This window comes from Tachypleus tridentatus, chromosome 9 (genome assembly GCF_004210375.1).
Source record: "Tachypleus tridentatus isolate NWPU-2018 chromosome 9, ASM421037v1, whole genome shotgun sequence".
Taxonomy (NCBI): domain Eukaryota; kingdom Metazoa; phylum Arthropoda; class Merostomata; order Xiphosura; family Limulidae; genus Tachypleus; species Tachypleus tridentatus.
Window position 1 is genome coordinate 64,321,023 of NC_134833.1, and position 23,983 is coordinate 64,345,005.

Below are 23,983 nucleotides of genomic sequence, written 5' to 3' on the forward strand. Positions count from 1 at the left end.
TTTCTCAGCCCTAAAGTCTTAGGCAGTGGCAGTTTTGTTGAGTTGAAATATTTATCCTCGAGCCTAAGTAACTTTTTTAAAGTGACATAAACATAGGATTCAAAGGATATACTGTAAGAACTAACTCAAATCAGGAATAGAGGTGGATATCCTGGTTCTTTGTCATAGCAAAGGCCTATGATACCTGAATTTAGTCCTTGAACTAAACAGTTGTGCATCAGATCTCTGGATAATACTGGCTTTCTTTAAGCTTCCAGTACAAACAGATTTACTGCAACAATAATCTGATACAAACAATAAACTAAGTTCACAAATCAAAATGTCTTTCATCTTTCAAAAGTACAAAACAGCAAAATACTATAGGAGTTAGCATTAACCCTAAAACTTCTATGACTATTCAAGATTCTTCAGGGGTCTTGGAAGTTTTATTTTAAGAAAATGACACACCGTCTTAACTGAAATAAGAGAAGAAAATAAGTAAAATAATATTTATTTTTATTTTTTCCTTCTGAAGAAAAGGACAGTTTTAAAAGCATTCAAATCCTTCATATAACGTTAGATACAAAAAACTTGTTTTGATTCAGTTGATGATCACAGAATTGTTACAAGTTATTCAAAAATAAATAAAAATAAAATTTATATCTTCATAAATTGATGTAAATGGAAAATAATCACAAATAGTAATAGCTGCTGTTTAAATTTTTTTCAGTTTTTGAAAATTTCAAAATCACAAAGAAAAAGGAACAAAGTATCTTACAATGTTCAAAACCTATTTTATAGCAACCTTAAATAAGTTAAACAGAAACTAAAAATCAAGTTCCTCAAACACTAAGTGAACATTTTAGAAATATGCTGCCATTAAAAAAACATAGAGCAATTAAAACATTTTATGTACATTATTTTTACAATATGTATGTACAACAAAGTTTTCTTAACTTGTAATTAAATCCTAATGAAGCACCTATATTGCCCTCTTCAAAACATGGTTAATGTACTTCATTATAAAGTTTTCACCGACTAATATTCCTGATAATAAAAAAATGTATTTTAATTCACAGTATTTTATAAATTTTATACAGATCTGTAAATTTTGTGTTCAAACATAAAATCAATTCTGCCATAAGCATTTCAAAAATGGCTTTGATCTTGAACCCAGTTTTACACAGCTTTCAACATTATTTTCCAACCAGCATTTCGTTTTTTCCTATTTGAGAAATAAGCATTAAACTATTGCACATATTATCAAAAAAAATATCTAACAGTTTACATCCCTACATGTAGTTATCAGTGTTAAAGAAATCTGTTTTGCTTCTTTCTTTATTCTGTGTATAGGGAATAAAATATATATTTATGTGGCAACAGTACATTCATGGTGTTTAATGTTCTACAATTAAATGTGGATCAGACTTTCTGTTGCAATATGATTATGTTAGATAAACATTTTTAATACACATTGTTGTTAGCTATAATATGGAAAACCGTTACTGTGATTTTCAACAAATCCACTTAACACACACCTTTCACTTAGAAACAGTGCAAAGCAGATATGTAGTATATTGTATGATAAAAAATAAATTATGTCTTTTACTGAAATAGTAGCAGATATCTATGATATTAAGATTTAGTTAAGTCTTTCCCCACAAGATTTCCCTTAGTTAAGTAAAAACTATGAGAAAATTAGCAGATAAAATCAAGATAAATAAATCACCGAGTTGTGAAAAGTTGATTTAATCTTTCACAAAAAAAAAAAATTCCCTTAAAACTGTTTAACAACTAAAATTGACTAAAAAAAATCCATAGTTGTTATATTAAATTCAAATACCTATAGATTTACTTGTTGCCTTCTTGGTTTTTGGACCATGAACAAGGAAAATATAACTGCATGCTTTTCACAAAGTTTAGTGCTAGAAAATGAAATAGGCTGTTACTCTACAGACTTCTAGGAACTAATCTTTTTAAATTCAAGAAAGGCATCTTACATTGGCTTTAATGAACACTTGAAGTAAAACAAATATAATAAAAGGGGTGCATGGCAATGTGTCATCTTAAGTAACAGTTAATAGTTTAGTAAAAGAAACTATGTAGTAAATGACAGTTTATCTCTCTATCTAGTTGTTTTTTTCTTTTTACAGGCTCTGCCACATGATGCAATTAAACAATAACTAACCATGACATTGTATGTTAGGGAACATTATGGCCCAATAGTTAGTACTTTGGAATATTAATTAAAAGGTTGTAAGTTCAAACCTTACTCCTGCCTAGTCACTGTTCCTTTAGCTAGACAGTTTACCCAAATTTGTTTCAGCTCTGTCAGATGTGAAACAGGCCCCAGCTAAAACTATCTGGTTAAACTGTAATGGTCTGGCATCCTGTCTAATGGGAATACATCATCATAGTGTTTAATTATGTTTGTTGCTTTCAAGCTGTTGAGTTTTCAGATTAATAGTTTTAATAAATACTTCATTCATTTACTATATACTATACCCACTGTTATTTAAACAACCTGAAAAATTACAAGACTAATCAACATAAAATATTAGGGAATGCAGTATTTTTTCTCTTGATATGGGCAATTGTTTTTGGAATTCAAGTGGGAAAAATAAATACTTTTTTTTTCTTTCATAAAAAAAGGTGATTCAAACATTAAGGAATGTTACATCATTTAGATAGACTTTAATATTTTTACAGCCAAATGAAACATTCGTTTTACACTTTAGAGTTACTAGTTTCCCAACACATTTCATAAAGAATAATTCATTACAAATGTAAAAAATAAGGTAATAAATACAGAGTCATGTGATTTACAAAACTGTCAGCACACAACAGATATGATGCACCTTCTGCACAAAGATGCAGAGTTCTCCATTATTCTGTTTATGGCTTCTATAATATCTTCAAAGACGTTGAAATCTAAACTCGATATAACATTTCGTTTCCATAACACCACAAATCATTGTTTAAAAAAAACGAATAAAACAACCTTCTCCTTTGTTGTTTTACAAGTTCAGGTGTTTTAAACATATGTATATCATATGCTTATGTCACGTGACATAAATATGAAAGGCACTTCATTTTTGTATTATCAACAAACTTTTCGACAATTTCCAAACTATGGCAAACACTTATTCACACTCTTCCTTAATACTCATATCTAACACTGTCATCTCAGCATCATTAGCTGTACCCGAAGGGGTGATTACTGCTGATGTAGCATTAACTGCATCTTTGATCAGCAGTGACCTCTGTTTACAGTGCCGCAGCTCACCAGGGGGCCGTAGAAATCTGTTTAGAAAAAAAAAAGATATATATTTAATTTGTTGTTTTTTAAAAGTACATATTTTTTCTGAGTTTAGAATAATTCTACAGACCAACACGTATTTTTTCACCTTTATCAAAATATGAATGAACTCATCATTAATGTAATAAAATAAAAATAACTTGAATAATAATTATTTGGATAGAGCTCCAAAATGAGAAATTATCAACAAGCTCTCATTCTGCAACATTTATGAAAGAAGCTAGTTAGCTCTTTAACAGATAGGTTTCTTTGAAAGTTATAATTAATGTATAATTAACTTCAATCATAATAATATCCCAGCTTGTATAACATTATTGTACAAGTTTCACCAGTTCCTTTGGTTTTACATTAACAGACTGAAAATTATTTGTGCTTTGTAACTGAATATGAGATATTAATATTTCTTTTGTGTTAAACAGCTTGTGGATATACCTAATCTACTAACATAAGCTGTGAAATAAAATAAATAAAAACTGGCAGTAGTGAGTCACAAATACAAACTATAAATATGAAGATGAAGGAACCTAAACTGGCTTATTTGTATTTATCTATCTGACAACGCTCTGGTTACAATTTATGGTTTTACAATTTATATAAATTTACTGATGAAATATTTGAATTTTATATCAAAGCCATTTCTACTAAACAAAATTACTTAATCTAGACACACATATCACTACAAGTTATTGTAAGTAAAATCAGTAACCTGTAACAATGTCTCTCTCCAGGTTCCTTTTTTAGAATTTTTACTCTATAGTAGTATCTGAGAGCCCGAGACATCTTGTCAAAATTCATGTTGAGATGATTTTTTTGCATTCCCCACAAACGTGCTAAATGGTTGGGGTCGACAATCTTAAACACACCGTTGAATTTGTCTTTCCATGCTATACAATGATGGTATCGCTGTTCTGGGTCATTTAGTAATTCTTGGAGAAATGACCAAAGCAGTCTAACATCTGTGAAAATTACTCATTTATATAAAAATATAATAATAAATATATATGAAGTAACTCACTCAATCTACAAAGAATAAGATGAAAAATTGCTTCCACAAAGTAATTAACTGATGAAATCTTGAAGACATTAATCAATAAGATAATTTTTTTCTATTTCTTTGGTCTTTATATATTCAAGTTATACTTAATAACAAACGGTACTTGAAACAATATCTGGAATTAAATTTAGTTATGAGTACTTCATATTATGAAAAACCACAAGTTTAAATTATAGTTTGTATTATGAACATTTAACAGTAGACATATATATATATATATATATATAGATAGATAGATAGATGTGTGTGTGTGTGTGTGAAGATCAGTTGTTTTTCAAATATATTTATAACTACTTCATTAAATGAAAGACATTCTTTAAAAATTATATTTAAAAGTTTGGAAGTAGACATATCTGTTGCACATAAAAAATAAATAAAAATATTTATATAACTTTAGTTTTTATAGTTATGACAGTAATAGTGATGTTTTATATGGGTCAATGATCCACAGCTATCAGCCAAAAAGTTCAAACATAGATTCATCTGTCTGTAGTAGTTCAGCTTTTTTATTATTATTATTATCCATTAGTGTTCCCCATGGTTCAGCAGTAAGTCCATGTGTAAGAATCAGGTTTCAATACCCATGGTAGACAAAGCATAGACAGCCCACTGTGTAGCTTTATGTTTAAATAAAACACACACACAAATGAATGAAACCTTCAGTAGTTCATTTTTCATATTCTTTTGCCTATTTCCAACCTTTTGGTTTTATTTGTAGCTTTTAAATGTAGTTTTTGTACAATGTTTGTTACTAGATGGAGTACCCATGCTCTGGACAGAAGTTATGTAAATATATAATTAATGAAAGGTTAACTTAGGACATGAAAAGTTGCTTCTTTTTTATGTAATTGTACAAAATTCAAAAATGCCCATTAAAACTGTAAAACACAAAATGTGAAAACCCATGGACCTAACAAAACTTCATGCCATATTTTGAAACTCCATCAACAGAGGGAGAAATAGTAATAATAAAAATGCTAAAAAAACTGCAAAATCCAAAACTTAAAATGTTTGTGTACCACTATATGGAACTAATTAACCTCCATACACCATGTGAAGTAATTACGTTGACATACAACAGAAAACAGGCAGTACTGTTACATTTATATAGATTTTTATCCCAAATAGAGCCTTAAGTGACACATGGCCTAAAGACCCAAGCCAATAATCTTAAGAATCACGTATAGTCATCTCTAAGTTAGGACTGCTAAGCAACGAGAAGAAAACCAGTTGTTTACACTAATAATTTTTCTAAACAGTAGATTTATTGTCACGTAAACAACGTGCCCACATCTGAAAGAGTGAAATATGTAAGGTGGCATATCATTTACTCAGAATTAGAACTTTCCTGACTTGCTAACCAATAGTCTGTTCCTAGTTTCTGCAATATTATGTAGACATTCAGATTAGTGGAATGAACACTGGCATGTGTTTTGGTTACATTTAAACATGATATCACATTTAGAACTGTAAAATCTCTATTATGCTTGTTTATTACTTTAATGCATTGCCATTGATAATTTCTTTTGGAGAGGTAAAGGTTTCTCTTTTGTTCACTTCACTTCGTTAATGTTTATCAGTGATTTACTTCCCTTACAGTATGCAAAATGTATCCTATTATATATATTCAGAGCCATTTTGCAATTTCTCTCTCCCTGTCAAGAGCCATGCACAGCCCAGTGGTTAACATGATGGACTGTAGATCTAAGGTTTGTCACATCAATTTATTCTAAGTTATTTATTCAATGAGAATAACCCAAGAACTGAAGATATGTGATGTTCACTAGTTACCCTCCTTCTAGTCTATCCATTCAAAATTAATACCAGCTAGAGCAAACAACCCTAGATTATATTCAGAATTAGGGCCACCTAGTGCATACATCCCTTGACTATCTTCAAAACTAGGGCCATCTAGTGTAGACACCCCTTGACTATTTTCAAAATTAGGGCCAACTAGAGTAGACAGCCCATGACTCTCTTCAAAACTAGAGTCATCTAGAGTATACAGGCCTTGACTCTCTTCAAAACTAGAATCATTTAGAGTATACAGGCCTTGATTATCTTCAAAATTAGGGCCACCTAGTGAAAACAGCTCTTGATTCTTTTCAAAACTAGAGCCATCTAGTGCAGAAAGCCCTCGACTATTTTCAAAATTAGGGCTACCTAGTGCAGACAGCAGTTGACTATCTTAATATCATAGTCAACTAGAACATAGAGCCTTTGACTATAATCAAAAGTAGGACCAAGAAATTTAATGAATAGATGTACTCTGACTTATCACTTGTTGACATTATAATCTCTCAATCTATCCATACTACTGAGTTGGTTAGTGTAGTACAATGAAGTCGACTCTTGCAACACTGTAATCCAATTTTTTAAGTTATCATTCATTTCACTGATGCATGGTCTGGGCAAACTGAGAGATTTCTTTCATTCACATAATGGAAGTAATGTTTGATAAATACTATATCTATTAGCAGTTCCTTCTTTGCCAAAACATGTCAGTGATCAGAAACTTATACTGTTTGTATTTATGATTAAATACTTTAGATTCTCCTGAATATATGAAAATACAGCTCAAACCTATCATGATTGACATCAACATGCAAATTAAATGGACAGTCTTGCTGAAGATTTAGTGAGTTCTTTTTTGGGGTTATTTGGTAGAAGTACTGAGAAGTCCACTCCATTTAATGAGATTCAGTTAACTGATTTCTTCAATAAACATTTGCTACAGCCAAATTTACTTGTAGGTCTAATTTCATGAATAAACTCTGCAACTAATCTAGGCCTAACTTCCGGTACAACACTGCATTCAAAAATAAATTCTTAGACTAGAAATATGTATGCTTAACTTACAAGTTTCTTTGCATATCTAATTAATCAATAAAAAAAAAATCACTGAGTAACTGAATAGATGAGATGACCCTGAACTGAATCACATATTGAATATCCATTCACTCTTATGTGAATATCATACTCTTGTTTCTAGATACCACAAGACATGTCTTGATTCTTAACCTTCATGAATTTTCTAGATCTTGTCATGCACTTTATATTAATCATCCAGATTACAATATTTAAAATATAGCTTCCAATAACTAGAATACTAGCCTGTTCACCTCAGGAGTATATAAAGATTACTCAATTTAAAGAGTAGAGTGGATCTTTGGGAACTTAGCCACAAACTATTAATAACACAGACATCTAGGTACAAGTCCTTGATCACTACAATCATCACAGGATCAATGGTAACTCAATCCCTCCTCACTAATAACCAAGAAACACACTTCCCTGGTTTCATTTCGAAACTTGCATCCTTAATGTTCTGAAAAATCATTTTCATGTTCTCAGATGCTTCAAAAATATGTAAACTAAAACTATATTCCATTCACACAAATAAGATACCTCTTCCATTGGAACTATCTCATTGTAAGTTCTACCAGCTTCTTGAAACTGGTAGGTTTGTTACATTTGCCAAATAGTATGATTCCAATATCATACAGTTCTTCTCAAATGTTGGAAACAGTCTTAGCTCTAATTACATTACTAAGTTTGATGTGGCAGTAGTTAGAATCCAAACCTAATGTACTCATCCAATGGGTACAATCCAGACATTTATGTATCCTTGGTGAAGGAAAGATATCAATACAAATTACTGTGTTAAGAAACTCCATGCAGAATCTTGGGGTCCCTTCCTTCTTCTATGCAGTAATAACTAGAAATAAACAGGCACTCTCTGAAGATTGTGCTATTTATCCTTTAACATCTATCCAATTTAAACACTGGCTACATCCCTCATGCTCCAAGGTAGCCTTCGTGGCAGTCATATTACTGGATGTATCTTATTTGTAACTACGTAATGATGTGTTAATTTTGTCCAAGACAGATGTCTGGTCCTACAGACACATCTACAAATCTGGCTGCAAAGAAAAAAATATATTTACTTCCAAACTTCAACTTGTAACTCTAAAACAAGCTATTAACAATAACATTTTCTTTGTTAAGCTTCACTGAATGCCTTTTCTGGTTTACTTCTATAGGAAGAAATGAACATGTAAATTCAATAGTGAATATACTGGACTTAACACTCTAATAGGTTTACTAGGAAAATACATACTTATTTTATCTAAAGACCTGTCTTTTTCACCATGGTTGTTCTTAATGATGTCCTTATTTATGGCAGAAGATGTTTCTCTTGGTGATGGTGTTCGCACAGTAATCATGTCTGTGTTTGTGCCTGTTCAAGGAAAATTGATATTATATATTTATATTTTAGAACAGTATGAACTTTTGTTGCTGTAAACATTTACAAGACCACATTTTCTATCTTAGTACAGGTTCATCAACTGATAATTGAAAATCCTGAAACTTAAGTTTTACTCTAGTCTTTCAAGTTGATGAAATGTGTCTCTGTCCAAGTTTTAGGAAAAACGATAGAGATATCAATCTACTTTATAATTTTTTTTTTACTTCAGCCTTCTTCTATATATGAACTCATGTTTATTAGAGATCTGTTTTCAAAACTTACCATTCTTGGACCCACCAAAACTAGGGTTAGTTGATTGGAGAGATTCCTTGAGTGAATCACTACCTGAGGATGGACTTTGTGTAAGAGGATTGTCCATTTCTCCAATCAAATTTGAGATGCTGTTACTAGAGTTGTGAATGACATGACCCATGTTCTGGAAGTCACTACTAATGATTGGCCAAGGTGATGTTATGTTGGCATTTGAACTCACTGACGCTGTATTCGGAAAGGAAAGAAAAATCTGTTTTATATTTAGTATATTCTGTGACTTTCTGCAGAAAATAAAATACTATTTGAAAAAGATAAGTAACGTTAATTTATTGTTTTAAAGAAATGAAAAGCTTTAAAAGTAAACTTTAACTAAATAAAAAAATAGCTAAATGCTATTTTAAATTGTGTATGATATCTAATGTGAGGTTTTGTTATACTATACAAATGATAATACAACAAACTGTAATTATCACTTAGCACTAGTTCATGTTAATAGAAAATTAGGTATAAATTCATAGAGAATAAATTCTCAGACAAACATTACAACTAAAAAGACATTAAATGTCAACAAGGGACCATTGGTCTATCTGGGCAAACCTGTCTGCTAAGTTAAATCAAACACCAAAAAAACTCAAATCTAGCCCTTAGCATTCATCTTTCACCAAACATTCCCTTAAACTCCACTAAATTAACTATATCTATCACATCCAAGGGCCAACTGCCCTGGCACAGTTGAAAGGGATTCTTTCTCTGCCAAAATGTATACTTGTGTCCCCTAGTCTTAACATTCTCACTATTAAATACAGAAAAAAAATGAGGCACCAACACTGTAAGTTTCCTTAGCAATCTTAAATACCTCAATCAGATACCCTCTAACTCTTCTTGTTTCAAGTAAAAAATAAATTCAACTACCTTAATTGCAGATACCATTTTAGTAACCCTCCTCTGAACCCTTTCCAACAATTCAATGCCCTTCCTAAGGTAAGGATATAAAAAACTGAACACAAATGTGGCTAAACCCATGAACCACACAATGAAATTATAACCTCTTTAGACCTGTATTCAGTATTTCTGGGCCCAGCATGGCCTCATGGTTCAACCACTCAACTCACAATCTGAAGGTCACGTGTTCAAGTCCCATTCGCAACAAACCAACTTGTCCTTTCGGCCATGAGGGCATTGTAATGTAATAGTCAATTCCACTATTTGTTGATAAAGGAGTAGCCCAAGATTTGGCACTGGGTGGTGATGACTAGCTGCCTTCCCTCTAGTCTTACACTGCTAAATTAGAGTTGGCTAGTGCAGATAGCCCTCACGTAGCTTTGTGCAAATTTCAAATACAAATAGTATTTCTGTAGATACAACCTAAAATCTTATTTGCCTTACCACTAGCAACAGCACACTGCTTTAATGACTTTAGAGACTAATGGAACACCACACCAAGAACTCTTTTCTTCATAATACTGTTAAGGTTATTCCCATCAAAATTAAAAATATAATTCAAATTATGATAACCCACATGCATTAGCTAATATTTATTATTAGTAAAACCCATTTACTATTTATTTTTTCAACTTGCTGAATGATCTAAATCATTTTGTAAAGCAGAAGCATCCTCTTCACAGACAGCAACAATCAGTATCTTAATATCATCTATAAATGTAAGTAATTTATTGAGTATTCTTTCATTTAAATAAAAAATAGCAAAGGTCCTTATACTGCACCCTCAGGTACCCCACTTATAACATTAATCCATTTTCACTGACCTCCATATGTACCAACTGTCTGCTTTCTTCCATTAAGTCATTCTTCTATACAAGTAGTTAGCTTATCCCCCATGCCTAAAAAGATAACTTTTAGCAAGACTTTCATGTGGCATATCATCAAATACCCTTGAAACTTGTGGAAAATCCTTCTAAGGCTTAATGATATTGTAAATATGTAATATTTGAATGGAATGTTTCATTATATCATAAAAACAGAACTTTTGATTTCAATCTGTATGTGATACTTAATCAACTGAAGATATAACAAAGACAATATGTTCACTTATCATTATTATCAAAACAAAAAGCACAAATCACTGAGACTAACAAGAAAGCAAGTTTCATGTTGTAGCAGTAACAGGAACTTTGATTTTTTTACTTGTGTGTTTATTAGCATGTTATTAATACTAAATCCATTATTATTCCATACCTACGTGGAAAACTATTTCCTGTATTAACAGAAAGGTTAACATTACGACTGTCTTCACTAACTCACGTGAATCTCTGTTGGCTTCTTGTTCCCTCAGAAGAGCTGTGGAGATGTTGCTGATATATGGATATCTGGCATGCTGACTTGTGTTTTTCAAACACTGTTTCAAGAGCAAGTGAAAACAGTTGTAGATAATATCTCCTGCTCGTGGTGCTCTCTCCATGAAGTCAGACTTTGTCAGTAAGCACATAGCTTTACCTATTGAAAACATGGTTTCACTAGCTAATAATAAATTAACTGCCATACTGAAACACTAACTCAACAATCATTCTGGTTTTGTTTCAACTTTTAAATGATAAAATTGCAACAGTATGCCTTAAATGTTTGTCACACTGCAGATTTTGTATTATTTTTTACCATAGCTAAATAATAACACATTTTTTACATAATTATTCGTTACAGAGAAAAGAAAAAAACGAATATTTTAAATACTGTTCTTTGTACCTGTTATATTTGTTTGTTTTTTTAATTTCACGCAAAGCTTCATAAGGGCTATCTGCCCTAGCCGTCCCTAATTTAGCAGTGTAAGACTAGAGGGAAGGCAGCTAGTCATCATCACCCACCACCAACTCTTGGGCTACTCTTTTATCAACGAATAGTGGGATTGACCATAACATTATAACGCCCCCACGGCTGAAAGGGCGAGCATGTTTGTTGCAATAGGGTTTCGAATCCGCGAGTCTCGGATTACGAGTCGAGCGCCTCAACCACCTGGCCATGCCAGGCCGTACCTGTTAAGAATAAGTCAACATTAAACATTGTTACTAAACCATAATAATACAGGTACACAATCCCGTATCCGAAGTTCCGAAATTCGAAAAGCTCCGAAAACCGAAGTTTTTTTTCCGTGGAGTGTGACATGGCGGCGTGGCCCAGCAGTCTGACAGGCACGTCTGTTGTCTCTCAACGCTTCTACTGATCATACGTGTGTCCGCTGTTCACTGATATTTTGTTCTTGCTTTTTATTTTGTGACTTCGTGTTTAATTTCACTGTGAAAATGTCAAAAAGAGCTGCAGATACCCCTATGGGTAACAGTGAGAAAAGGAATGGGAAGCATCTGGAACTACCACTGTATGTGATTTAAAAAAACAGAAAGACAAGTTACTGAAGTTTTATAGTGACAGTGATGACCATAAACTAATGAAAAATAGGAAAACACTGCATTGTCTTTATTTATCCCACTTAGTGTCAACATTCATACATTTCTCTGCAGAAATATAAATGTATTTAATTACTGTTCGTTTAAAGCTGCGTATTTTTAAGTTTTACGGAATATTTCTGTTGGAAATAAAATGTTTTACAGAATTTATGGTCTATAATTATCCCGTTTTTTCATTCATCAGTATATTACTCTATAAATAAACTGCAGTAGCATTTGTAGTCTTTATTTAATCCACTTAGTGTAAGTATTCATACGTTTTTGCTGCAGTATTAATATTTGACTATAGGGTGCTGCCCTGGATCCTACTGGGGTGATACATTTGTTCTAAAATCCGAAAAATTCCGAAACACAACTGGCCCCAGTGATTTCGGAAAAGGGATGTTGGACCTGTACTAGTAAAACTAATTTTCGTTGGAACTTTTGGAGAAGAACACCAAGTGTTTTCCAAATTTTTTACTCAAGAACAAAACACAAAGTAATATGTAGCACAGAGTAACAAAATTGATACTGCTGTGTTCGTTCATATTTTGAAGCTCAAATAACGATTTGAGATATGTGATCAAGTCATATTGACAGATGATTGCATACCATTCATATGAAAATGTTCTGGGTCACTTGCTGGTAGTGACAGTTGTTCCGTCATCCAATCCAACCATTGCATTACTTCATCTTTGTTCCATTGACGAGGGTCTTCTCCTGACGAAAACAGAAACAAAGTGTTTTGTTGTTCTTTACTAGTAAAAGTTACACATCCGTTCATAAACGTCTAATCTCTTTATTATGTAACGATAATGAAAGTAAAATCAAACGACTAAATTTTCACCAACATTATAAACGAGGCTTTCCTGAAACCAGTTGAAAACCATGAATCCTCCAATTCATAGTCCGATTAGGAAAAGGAGGGGGGTATTTATTGTTTACGTATTTTGTGAGATCGCTCGTGGTTACTATTTTGTGCGTACGCGTCATAATGTCATATAATTATCCTGATATGTAATTATTATTAGTTAATTATAACTAACAAACACAAACATTTATCAATTTACATTTTTTACATGAAAGTTATTTTCTATTTTAATTTCACGAGTAAGTTCTATGCCCTAAACGTTAAATTCAAACTGTTTAGAATAATCCAAAACTGTGATATTATTACAAGATACAAAATTTTCAATTTTTTTTTCACGTTATTATAGTTTTACTTCTTTCCCTCCTTTTCTAGCTGAAAGTCACTTACCCAATCCGTTAGGTAACAATGATTGCATATCAACAGGAGGATCTTTATCATCTACAGAGAAAATACGCTGATTCTGACGAACACCAGAGGCCGCCACAGGCATGGCGCAAAAAGGCATACACCTTAATCCAGAAAGCGAAGAAATCGGTAGTGAAAAATAGGCTGAAAGAGCTGCTGCCGATGCGTCTGATGCAGACGATCCATCCATTGGGAAAAGTTCCCACCGTTTAATGAGGGCGCCCCAGTCTTAAAGTGATTACTTTTATGTTAAAATTACTGGTCTGAAAGAAAAATATCGAATGATTTTATAAACATATTGTAAAAAACATACTTTTATTTTAAAAAAACACTTTTACATTAAAACAATCTCTGAAAACAGTTCTTGGTTAGAGTTTATGTTAATTTCATTTTCATATGTTATTAATATTTTCGTAGAAGAAATATCAAGTGAAAATTGCGCATGTTACAGCTAAAAAAAAAAAACTCTTGCAAATACTAAGTGTAATGTAGAGATTGAAATTCCAAAGAAGTACAGAAATAATTTTTGCAAACTTTTTGTTACTTGTTTTTCCTTTTTTTTAACAATTTCGTGGAAGTAGACTGATAGGTGAACATTTATTTTATCTTTAATGTTAATATTATAACTGTTTTGTTTGTTTCTCTAATTTTGGATTACAACTGGAGCCAGCGAAAGTAAAATGGTTCTTGCCGAAAAATAATAATATCCCGAAGCGCTGAACCTACGTCAAGGGGACATTTACAGAATCCACGCCTTCAAAGTCCCCCACCACCACCAAATCACTACATGTATATAATCAACTCCACCAAAAGTTAGAGTCATTAACAGATCCCAGGCCATGAATATTATACCATATATACACACAGTTGTCAGGCTCGACCCCAATGAAAATTTGAAAAAAGTAGACCGCTATATAATGTATTGTTTTGATAATTATGAAACTGGTGTTTTTAAACTCAAACATCGACAGCATGTAAATAGATATATCAGTTACAGAAATACTTGAATAATAATTTAGATTATTCTCTCTTAATTTCAATAAAAATAGTTTTACTGGATATTATGTTTGTGAATAAAAAGTCAGAAACAGTCGTTGTATAAGAACAACTTGTGCTGTCATCTAGCGACTAGAAATGAGAGTGTTATTTATGAAACATGGAAATAATATATGCTTATAAACCAAACTAACTGCTAAGTAGTAACTAAGTAGTGTGATAGAAGAACAGAATAACATTTTTGTTATACAAACTGTGAAACACTCATATTATGGCAATTAGATACTCAAATGAAGCTACAACTGAGCTTAAGCAGCCATTTGTAGGTATCTTAGAGTAATAAATTGTTTTCGGCAGCAATTTTATTCTCGGCCCATCCCTACATACTAAGAACTAGCGTAGTTAGTGATTAATATTTGAGTAGAGAAAATACTGACTCTGAAATAAAAGAATTACAGTTTTGCAAATGTTAGCTTTCAAGAGCAGTAACATAGCAGAAGAAATAATACGGTTTTAACGCGAACAAAACGTTAACGCCTGGGCGTTGTCACTATTATGGAATGTTGAATTAAAAGTATTGTTGTGTCGAAACTACAGTTTCAAGTAAAAAATACATATATACATATATGTATATACAGATATAAACTTCTGTTAAAATGTTATATAGAAATGGGTTTCAATGTCAGCAGCTTTGGGGTTTAAATATAAATAGACATCTATGTGTGTTGTTTATAAAGTCATCCAACACATCAGTCACCTTTAATAATATTTCCATTTAAAATACACAGACTACACGATTTTTGGAAAATACGGTAACGCTCTTCTAGCCATTTCAATATATGAAATTAGAGTTAAAGGCCTCGCTGCTACTCAGGCCCAGCATGGTCAAGTGGTTAAGGTACTCGACTCGTAATCCGAGGGTCGCGGGTTCGAATCTCCGTCACACAAAACATGCTCGCCCTTTCAGTCGTGCGGCTGTTATGATGTTACGGTCAATCCCACAATTCGTTGGTTAAAAAAAAGTATCCTAAGAGTTGGCGGTGGGTGGTGGTGGCTAGCTGTCTTCCCTCTAATCTTACACTGCTAAGTTAGGGACGGCTAGCGCAAATATTCCTCGTGTAGCTTTGCATGAATATGAAAACAAACCAAACCAAAATCGTTGCCACTCGAAACACCAGATAAGGTGTGGCATTGTCACGCATTCCATTTCACTGGGCCAGATTAACCACCTGGCACTCGACTCGTAATCTGAGGGTCGCAGGTCCGAATCTCCGTCGCACCAAACATGCTCGCCCTTTCAGTCGTGGGTCCGTTAAGATGTTGCGGTCAATCTCACTATTCATTGGTAAAAGAACAAAGGTGGGTGGTGATGACTAGGTGCCTTTCCTCTAGTCTTACTTTACCAAATTAGGACAGCAATCGCAGATAGCCCTCGTGTAGCTTTGCGCGAAATTCAAATCAAACCAAACCAAGTCCACTTCACTTTCATTCTTAGAATTAGTACTCTAACTTTTTATCACTGTTATTTTGTATTTGTATATTCGTATCCAGTTTCACTGTACATAATTGTGTAATTTCATCAGGTTCATACACACACATCAATTTCCCTGAGTGTTATAATATTTCATTCTGGAAAACTAAAACCAGAACTACTATTTTTTTTTCTGACATTTAATATTATATTCTCGTAGCTTGAAAACACGAAAAATGAGGGCCGATGGAAGTCGTTTGGCCATTTAATTTTGTTAATTTTGACTTTTAATAATTTCTTTATTATTTTTTGTTCCAGTAGTTTGTTAGTTAATAAAATACTACAAGTAAAGTTAGAAAAAAAAAACGACTTTTACTTTCCATATAATAATAATAATAGCTTTTTATTTCAACCAACTTTTCGCCATTGTGACTTCATCAGAACTAATAATATATTTTTGTCTTTTTTAACCTTATTGTAAAAATGTCAAAAACCCTCAAGCGTGTTTTACAAATTCTGAAAAACAACTGGGTTACAAATACCATGCTTCAAAATGCCGCGGGTTCGAATCCCCGTCACACCAAACATGCTCGCCCTTTCAGCCGTAGCGGCGTTATAATGTAACAATCGATCCCACTATTCGTTAGTAAAAGAATAGCTCAAGAGTTGGCGGTGGGTGGTGATGACTAGCTGCCTTCCCTCTAGTCTTACATTGCTAAATTAGGGACGGCTAGCAGATAGTCCTCGTGTAGTTTTGCGCGAAAATCAAACCAAACTTCAAAATGCACGAAAAAGCAACATATTTTGTATCAGCCTGGCCTCGTGCCAAGAGGAGTTAATTAAGAGCATCCTCTGTCTTGTATGTTGGGTTCTTTTAACTGTTTTACTTACACTTGGAGTGGATATTTTACTATTTACGATTGTCACTAAAAATGGTTTGATCTTTTAAAATTAATTAGACTATTGTGATAATCTTTACGAGAAACTATCGCTTTATCATTTTCTAAGGTTTTATCGTTTTTTACACACGCTATGACCGCATGCATTCGATTCAAAGACAGTTTGGCCCCCTGGTGGCTCAGCAATAAGACAGAAGGCTAAAATCGGATTTCGATACCCGTTGTGGGCACAGGGTATACAGCTTTGCGCTCAGCAACAAATCAAATAAAAAAGTGTGTTTCTAAAACATAAAACTATAAACACGCGCAACGGCTTTTTAAATAACTGAGCTTTATTTATACATTTTTAAGAGGACGCGTGTGTGTGTATTTATGTATGAATGTTATAAACGCATGGATGAATCTATGACTAGTTCTCATATTGGGATAAATTTCCTTGCTTTCAATAGTTATGCATTACTTGACCTAATTTTGATTTAGCTTTACAAAAAAAAAAAAAGACATATGTCATGCAGTGAAAGTAGAATTATATTCTACAAGAAATGTGATATACAAACCGGAAGCACTAACAATTTTGTCTTCCCACGCATAGCGGGTGAGCTGCACAAAACCACCGTACCCCTAACTCACTAACGGAAGTCAGGTGGGCGGCATCGCTCTCTTCAGTTTTCGGATCGTCGGTTAAAAATTACATAAATTGGCTTTGTAACAACTTAAAAAAATTGTCGTTACATATTAACGCGATGCCCTGATATTGGTCTATTTTATTAAACATTTGTTGCAAAAAAACGCGTTTAATTGATACAATTAACTTTATAACGTTAAAAATATATTAAAACTGTTATCAAAATATTTATAAGTTTAACTTTGTCTTTTTTTACTAAACAGCGTAACATAAAAATTGGACGATATATATGTGAATGTTTTAGTTAACTATAGTTATATATCGTGAATGTTTTAGTTAACTATAGTTATATATCGTGAATGTTTTTATGTGCTCACCTGTTCAGAGTTAAACAAATAAAATATATTCATATCTCTCCTTCTGATTGTATACAGCGCAGAAATCCTAATGTTGTGTTACACTTTTAAAAAAAGCACTCCTCTTGTCCATTAAATAGCAAAGAAATCTTACCTTGTTCGAGACAATATCCTGTTACCACAAACTTAATGCACCTGGTAACTTAAGCCACACGCTGGCTACAAGCGAATACCACCCATTAGAAATAAAATTATGGTATTTCTGGTATATCATTTTAATTCACGCATACGACTTATTCTTCCAATCTGAATACAGTATTTCTGTAATTCTAGATCTAGAACTGAAAAATTGTTGTTTTTTTTAATAAAGAAATATACGAAATGTAAAAATTTAATTTAATTAAATTGAAGATCGTTACATTTACATGCGACACGATGCGGCAATTTATATATGTGAAATATATAGACAACTTCGAATTTAATTAAACATAAAACCGTTGCACTTAAATACACTATACGTCAGGATATAACACGGAATAAACAGTTGTAATGTGTTCTGTTGTTCGGTGGATTCGATAAGATTATTTAGTTCAAATGATACAAATTCAAGACCACGTGACGATAATAACAGATATATTGATTTATTCTATAACGTATGCAATTGGCTACGTTTACTCTCACACAAGTTGTAGACCTAAGTTATTAAGTAAGTGTGTTTAGCATTATGAACCGATGAACAATGAGATACTGAAAGGCGATAACAAAATAACTAATTGTACCTACCCTAAATTTACTTATAGAATTTCTAACCGATCAAGTAACTGAAAAGACAACTCTCACTGATGACACTAACCTCAGTCACTACCAAATGACTAAGTAGCCATTAACTACTCATTCATTCACTGCTTCACTACTTCTCGTACTTATACCTACTTTTCTTATCACACACTGAGCGAAATGTCGAAATTCCACAGAGGCCTTAACTTTAAAAATATTCTAAATATATTTTACCATCATCATGATTAGCTTTATCTGGCACATAAACATGTAGATTAAAATATTACACTAGATGTAATTCTGCAGGATCCCCAAAAGTGTTTCAAAAGTAAATAAAACCAAAATTTAACAGTAACAAATATTTTTATTTCTTGCACTAACGTGATATGTGCAAGTTTTACTGACGTCATCACAGTACAAATTGTGATGTTAAGCATCCCTTATGTGACGTCTACTGACTCATCAACAGACAACAAACTACTGTATTGTGGAGCGAGTAATTAAAGCACGTGACCCCACAGGACGGTCTTTGGCTCCTTTTCGGGAAAGACATAAAAATAAAATGGACATCGTGAAACACTATTAAACAGAGGGCCTTTGCATACAAATACAACACGGAATGTACAAAATGGACAACTCAAAATCTAACTAATCAAGGGCAACTACAATAAAAATTCGAACCTCGATTCTAATTAAACAGAAGACCGTTGCTTTTAAATACATCATGATGATGGAAATGTACATCATAGCATTTCTTTTCTAAACAACGAGATGATTCAAACCTAGTTCGTCAGATTCGAAATCTAGAGCTCTTTTAAGGGCAATCCGGACGCATATCATGTAATTCAAAGTAATTTCGCAGTGCTAGGATCTTACATTCGTGTTTCCGCATGGTCAGGTAGTTAAGACGCTTGACTTCTCATAGTCTGAGGGTCACAGGTTCGAATCTCCGTCACACCAAATTTGCTCGCCCTTTTAGTCATGGGCGCGTTATAATGTTACGATCAATTCCACTCTTCATTGGTGAAAGAGTAGCCTAAGAGCTGGCGGTGGGTGGTGATGATTAGCTGTCTTCCCTCTCGTCTTACACTGCAAATTATGGTCAGTTAGCGCAAATAGCTCTCGCTAAGTTTTGCTGTGAATTTCTGAACAAAATCAAATCTATGACCTGCAGATTATGAGTTGACGCCCTGAACTCCAGGCCATGCCAACCCCCAACGAAACATCATTTCTCGCTTTAAACGTCACATTCTATAAACAGAAAAAACATTACAGTGTTCCTTTTTGGAATTTACTGCATTATTTATTATTATAATACTTATGCACTTTTAGAAGATGAACAAGGCGAGTACTCTACCAACCGTGCTAGAGTTAACCCGCAAGTACTTGCAATAATTTACATTTACCAACTCAAACTATCAACAACTTAAGTCACATCTTCCACTAGCATCCATACCAGTGGCATATTTAAGTTTGTGTGGGCCCAGGGGCTAACAATTTTTGTGTGCCCTGCATCCCGTGTCATTTTACATAGAATAAAATTATCAATGGGTCCTCATTAAGACCATGGGCCCTGGGACTGAGCTCCCTCTACCCCCTATCTGTACACGTCACTGATCCATACGTGACCACCAGGGCACATTTTAACAACTGAAACTACGATGTCTCCCAGTTATCTTTGAGTCTGACATAATCCTCTGTTGGTTATATCTTGCTGACTTACCAAACGTGGTTTCCGAGGCTGTGTATAACTTCCAATAGAAATACACAAGTTTTGTGTTTTATTTTACACAGCCAACGAACAACCACGATAAGAGCTTTATATTAAAAGATAGTAGAAATCTCATAACATGATAATTATTTGTTTTACGTATAGCAAAGCCACAAAGGGCTATCTGCTTAGCCCACCGAGGGTAATCGAACCCCTGATTTTAGCGTTGTAAATCCGGAGACATACCACTGTACTAGCGGGGGACCATGATAATTATACGTATATATTTGTTTGTATGCATTCATATGCATACACTAATAGTCTTATAAAATGTAAAAGGAAAACATTAGTATTAATTTGAATATTGTATTTAAAACTTCATGAAACAGTCATTTAGAGACTATCCTGTTGTGTGGATTGTATGAACTAATTTATTGGGATGTCTGTAATGCTTAAATACTGCCTCCCGCTAGTACAGCGGTATGTACAACGCCAAATTCAAGAATTCGATTCCCCTCGGTGGGCTCAGTAGATAGCCCGCTGTGGCTTTGCTATAAAAACACACACACGCCTAAGTACTGAATTAACATCTGTAACGCCATGTTAAATAATAGATAATATATATATGATAATATTAACTATCAGTCAGCGTAAACTAATACTTAAACCGAAACTAAAGATAGCCTGGTTGTCAGTATAACTAATTAAACATACTTTTGTTATCCATCGACGTACATGGATTATATCGTTTCATTTGTTGGGTACGCTAATTGTTAATAATGGTTTATAACGTAAACTCAATATTTCACGAGGTTCAACCAGCTTAGATGTAGGTTAATTTCAAATCCATGTTTTAAGTTAACCGTATAAAACAATCTTTGTAATAAAAGTAAAAGGTAATAAGACTTGATATATTAGACATTCCAACCAATACTATTAATGAAAGTGACTATAAAGGAAGACTAGAGTATATCATAACTACGGAACGTTAAAAACAAAATAAAACTAACATTCTGTCTTCCATAGGCCTCAATAGACATGATTTCGATAGGGCTGTTTGACAAGCACATTTTACAGACATCCTTAATTATACGACATAGCCTACGATATTTTATAAATTCCCGAACAGAATGGACTGTTCGTCTGTCTTGTGTTTTTCAGAAATTAATTTTGATAATTTGTTCCAAAAATACAGACACCGGAAACGTATTTTTTGTATTGTTATACTTAAGTAATAAGTATCCGTAATGCAATTACTAGTGTACAAAAGGAGGGTTTTGAAGAAGTCATCAGTACTAGAATTTCCTTTTTAAACCGGAAGTCCTTTAATAGATCGGTAGAGTTGTGTGTTTTTCTTGATATTTTCCAGGAACGATAAAGTACACGTTACTACTATTACGATTAAGAAACGTTATATTTAGCGGGGTAAAAAAAGAGCGACAACCATAGAATTTAACTCGCAATTAGCAGGATGAACATTTTTTACACGTTTCAATTATTAGAAAAGTTCAAGTTAGAACAATATTGATAAGCATTGTCTCATTGGGTAGTTTACTTTTTGCAACAACAACACGACAAATCAAATATTAAGTTTTTCAAAACCAACAAATATTCTTACATAAATACTGGAATCGCGTAGTTTATGTCTAAGAGTGCTAGCCAAAATTACTCGAATTATTGGTTAATTTTCATTTGCTATTCTGAGTATTTTTATCCAAAAACAATGAATAAATATAACATTACCCGTTTAAGGTAATATGTGCGAAAATACATTAGAAATATACTTAATAATTTCACGCTACATTCCTCGACAGACAGTGTTTGTTTGATGTTTCTAAATATTGGCTGCTGTGTTATAATTATTGGTACAAAATAATCTGGTGTATATGAATAATATGATTTTTAAAGACTTAAATGTTTTAGCAAAAAATCTAATAATTAATTGTCTTTCACAACTTAAGCTTCAATTTTCAACAAAGTTTTAAAACAAGGGTATAGATTAAGAAAAGCCTGGCATGGCCCGGTGGGTTAAGGCGTTCGACTTGTAATCCGGGGGTCGCGGGTTCAAATCTTGGTGGCACCAAACATGCTCGCCTTTTCAGCCGTGGAGGCATTATAATGTGACGGTCAATCCTACTATCGTTGGTAAAAGAGTAGCCCAAGAGTTGGCGGTGGGTGGTAATGACTAGCTACCTTCCCTCTAGTCTTACATTGCTAAATTAGGGACGGCTAGCGCAGATAGTCCTCGTGTAGCTTTGCGCGAAATAAAAAAAAAAAAACAAACAGATTAAGGAAATCACTGTGTGGCTCCAAATTTAAAAAAAAACAATTATAATTTGTTTGTTCTCATGGAGTTTGTTTAGTAAATTAATGAATCTGAAAACATATACTAAAACATAATTTTATATATTTTTCGAACTTTTTCTACGAGACAAAAATAAGCTTATGTGTATAACTAATTATAGTTGAATAATCTTTTGAAAGCATAAAAATTAATCTGGTTATCCTGGTGCTGGATGGAACTCATAGTCGAAATCGTACTTCCAAGGTTCGAGTCGGTGGATCTTTTAGGCTTAAGATTTGCAGTTTATTCACCCGTTTAACTGATCTTTGTTGGTTATACGTAATATTTAGTGCATGTTTCAGTGACTTGGACTTGTCAAAATTAAACTGGAACCTGCCTTAAAGCATAACAAGTCATTTGGAAGAACAAGGTTTTTACGTGTTCTAAAGACAATATATCATCTTGAATCTGCCTGCTAAAAAAAAGTTCCATTTTTGCTAAACTTTTGAAATACAGTATGGCTAATATAGAAATTACAATGGACAGAATTTGTACAGGCTTCATTGACATAAAATGTTTTATTCATCTTACAAAACTGTCCACAAAAATTCTCGAATATAAAAAATTTGTCAATCCGTAATAAAAAAAAAAAAGCTTAAAACGACTTAAAACATGAAGGAAGAATTTAAAAAATATGAAACACAACAGACTGTTGAAGCTTTGCCCACTGCAGAAGGCCTGGCATGGCCTAGCGCGTTAAGGTGTGCGCTTCGTAATCTGAGGGTCGCGGGTTCGCGCCCGAGTCGTGCCAAACATGCTCGCCCTCCCAGCCGTGGGGGCGTTATAATGTGACGGTCAATCCCACTTTTCGTTGGTAAAAGAGTAGCCCAAGAGTTGGCGGTGGGTGGTGATGACTAGCTGCCTTCCCTCTAGTCTTACACTGCTAAATTAGGGACGGCTAGCACAGATAGCCCTCGAGTAGCTTTGTGCGAAATTCCAAAAAAAAAAAAAAAAAAACCCACTGCAGAAAATCAATCCCATGATACTAGGTTTGTAAGTCCATACAAAAACCTGGAGATTTACCGTTAATTAGGTAAGAGACAAGGATCGGTAATAATACCTACGTATCGGAAAAGAGTAAAACTAACCAATTTGTTAATGAAGCATGAACACACGTTACTTATCAAGCACGAGATGGAGAGATCGATATTAAATTGTTAATTAAAACAATGTATAGTTTTTTTTAATGTAAGTAATTGTATTAAATTAAAAGATCAAACAACGAGTCACAGAGGTCGTGGCAGGACAGCTATAAACCT

At 33.3% G+C, this 23,983-nt stretch overlaps 1 protein-coding gene across 8 annotated transcripts in view; it reads right to left on the reverse strand.

Moving 5' to 3' along the window:
• Positions 1 to 302: 302 nt before the first annotated feature.
• The window catches only part of LOC143225322 (transcription factor ETV7-like), a 98,012-nt gene continuing 74,331 nt past the window's right edge, over positions 303 to 23,983 (reverse strand). For 5 of the 8 annotated variants that reach the window (XM_076454483.1, XM_076454485.1, XM_076454486.1 and 2 more), the window contains 7 exons: positions 13,528 to 13,808; positions 12,882 to 12,989; positions 11,137 to 11,328; positions 8,884 to 9,099; positions 8,473 to 8,592; positions 4,005 to 4,254; positions 303 to 3,282 (listed from right to left, as the gene is read on the reverse strand). In XM_076454483.1, the coding sequence (XP_076310598.1) occupies positions 3,123 to 3,282; positions 4,005 to 4,254; positions 8,473 to 8,592; positions 8,884 to 9,099; positions 11,137 to 11,328; positions 12,882 to 12,989; positions 13,528 to 13,735 (1,254 nt within the window). In that variant the 5' untranslated portion in view covers positions 13,736 to 13,808 and the 3' untranslated portion in view covers positions 303 to 3,122. Of the gene's footprint in view, positions 3,283 to 4,004; positions 4,255 to 8,011; positions 8,276 to 8,472; positions 8,593 to 8,883; positions 9,100 to 11,136; positions 11,329 to 12,881; positions 12,990 to 13,527; positions 13,809 to 23,983 lie in introns of those variants that run through there. The other 3 variants (XR_013013793.1, XM_076454488.1, XM_076454487.1) reach the window with 3 other exon arrangements.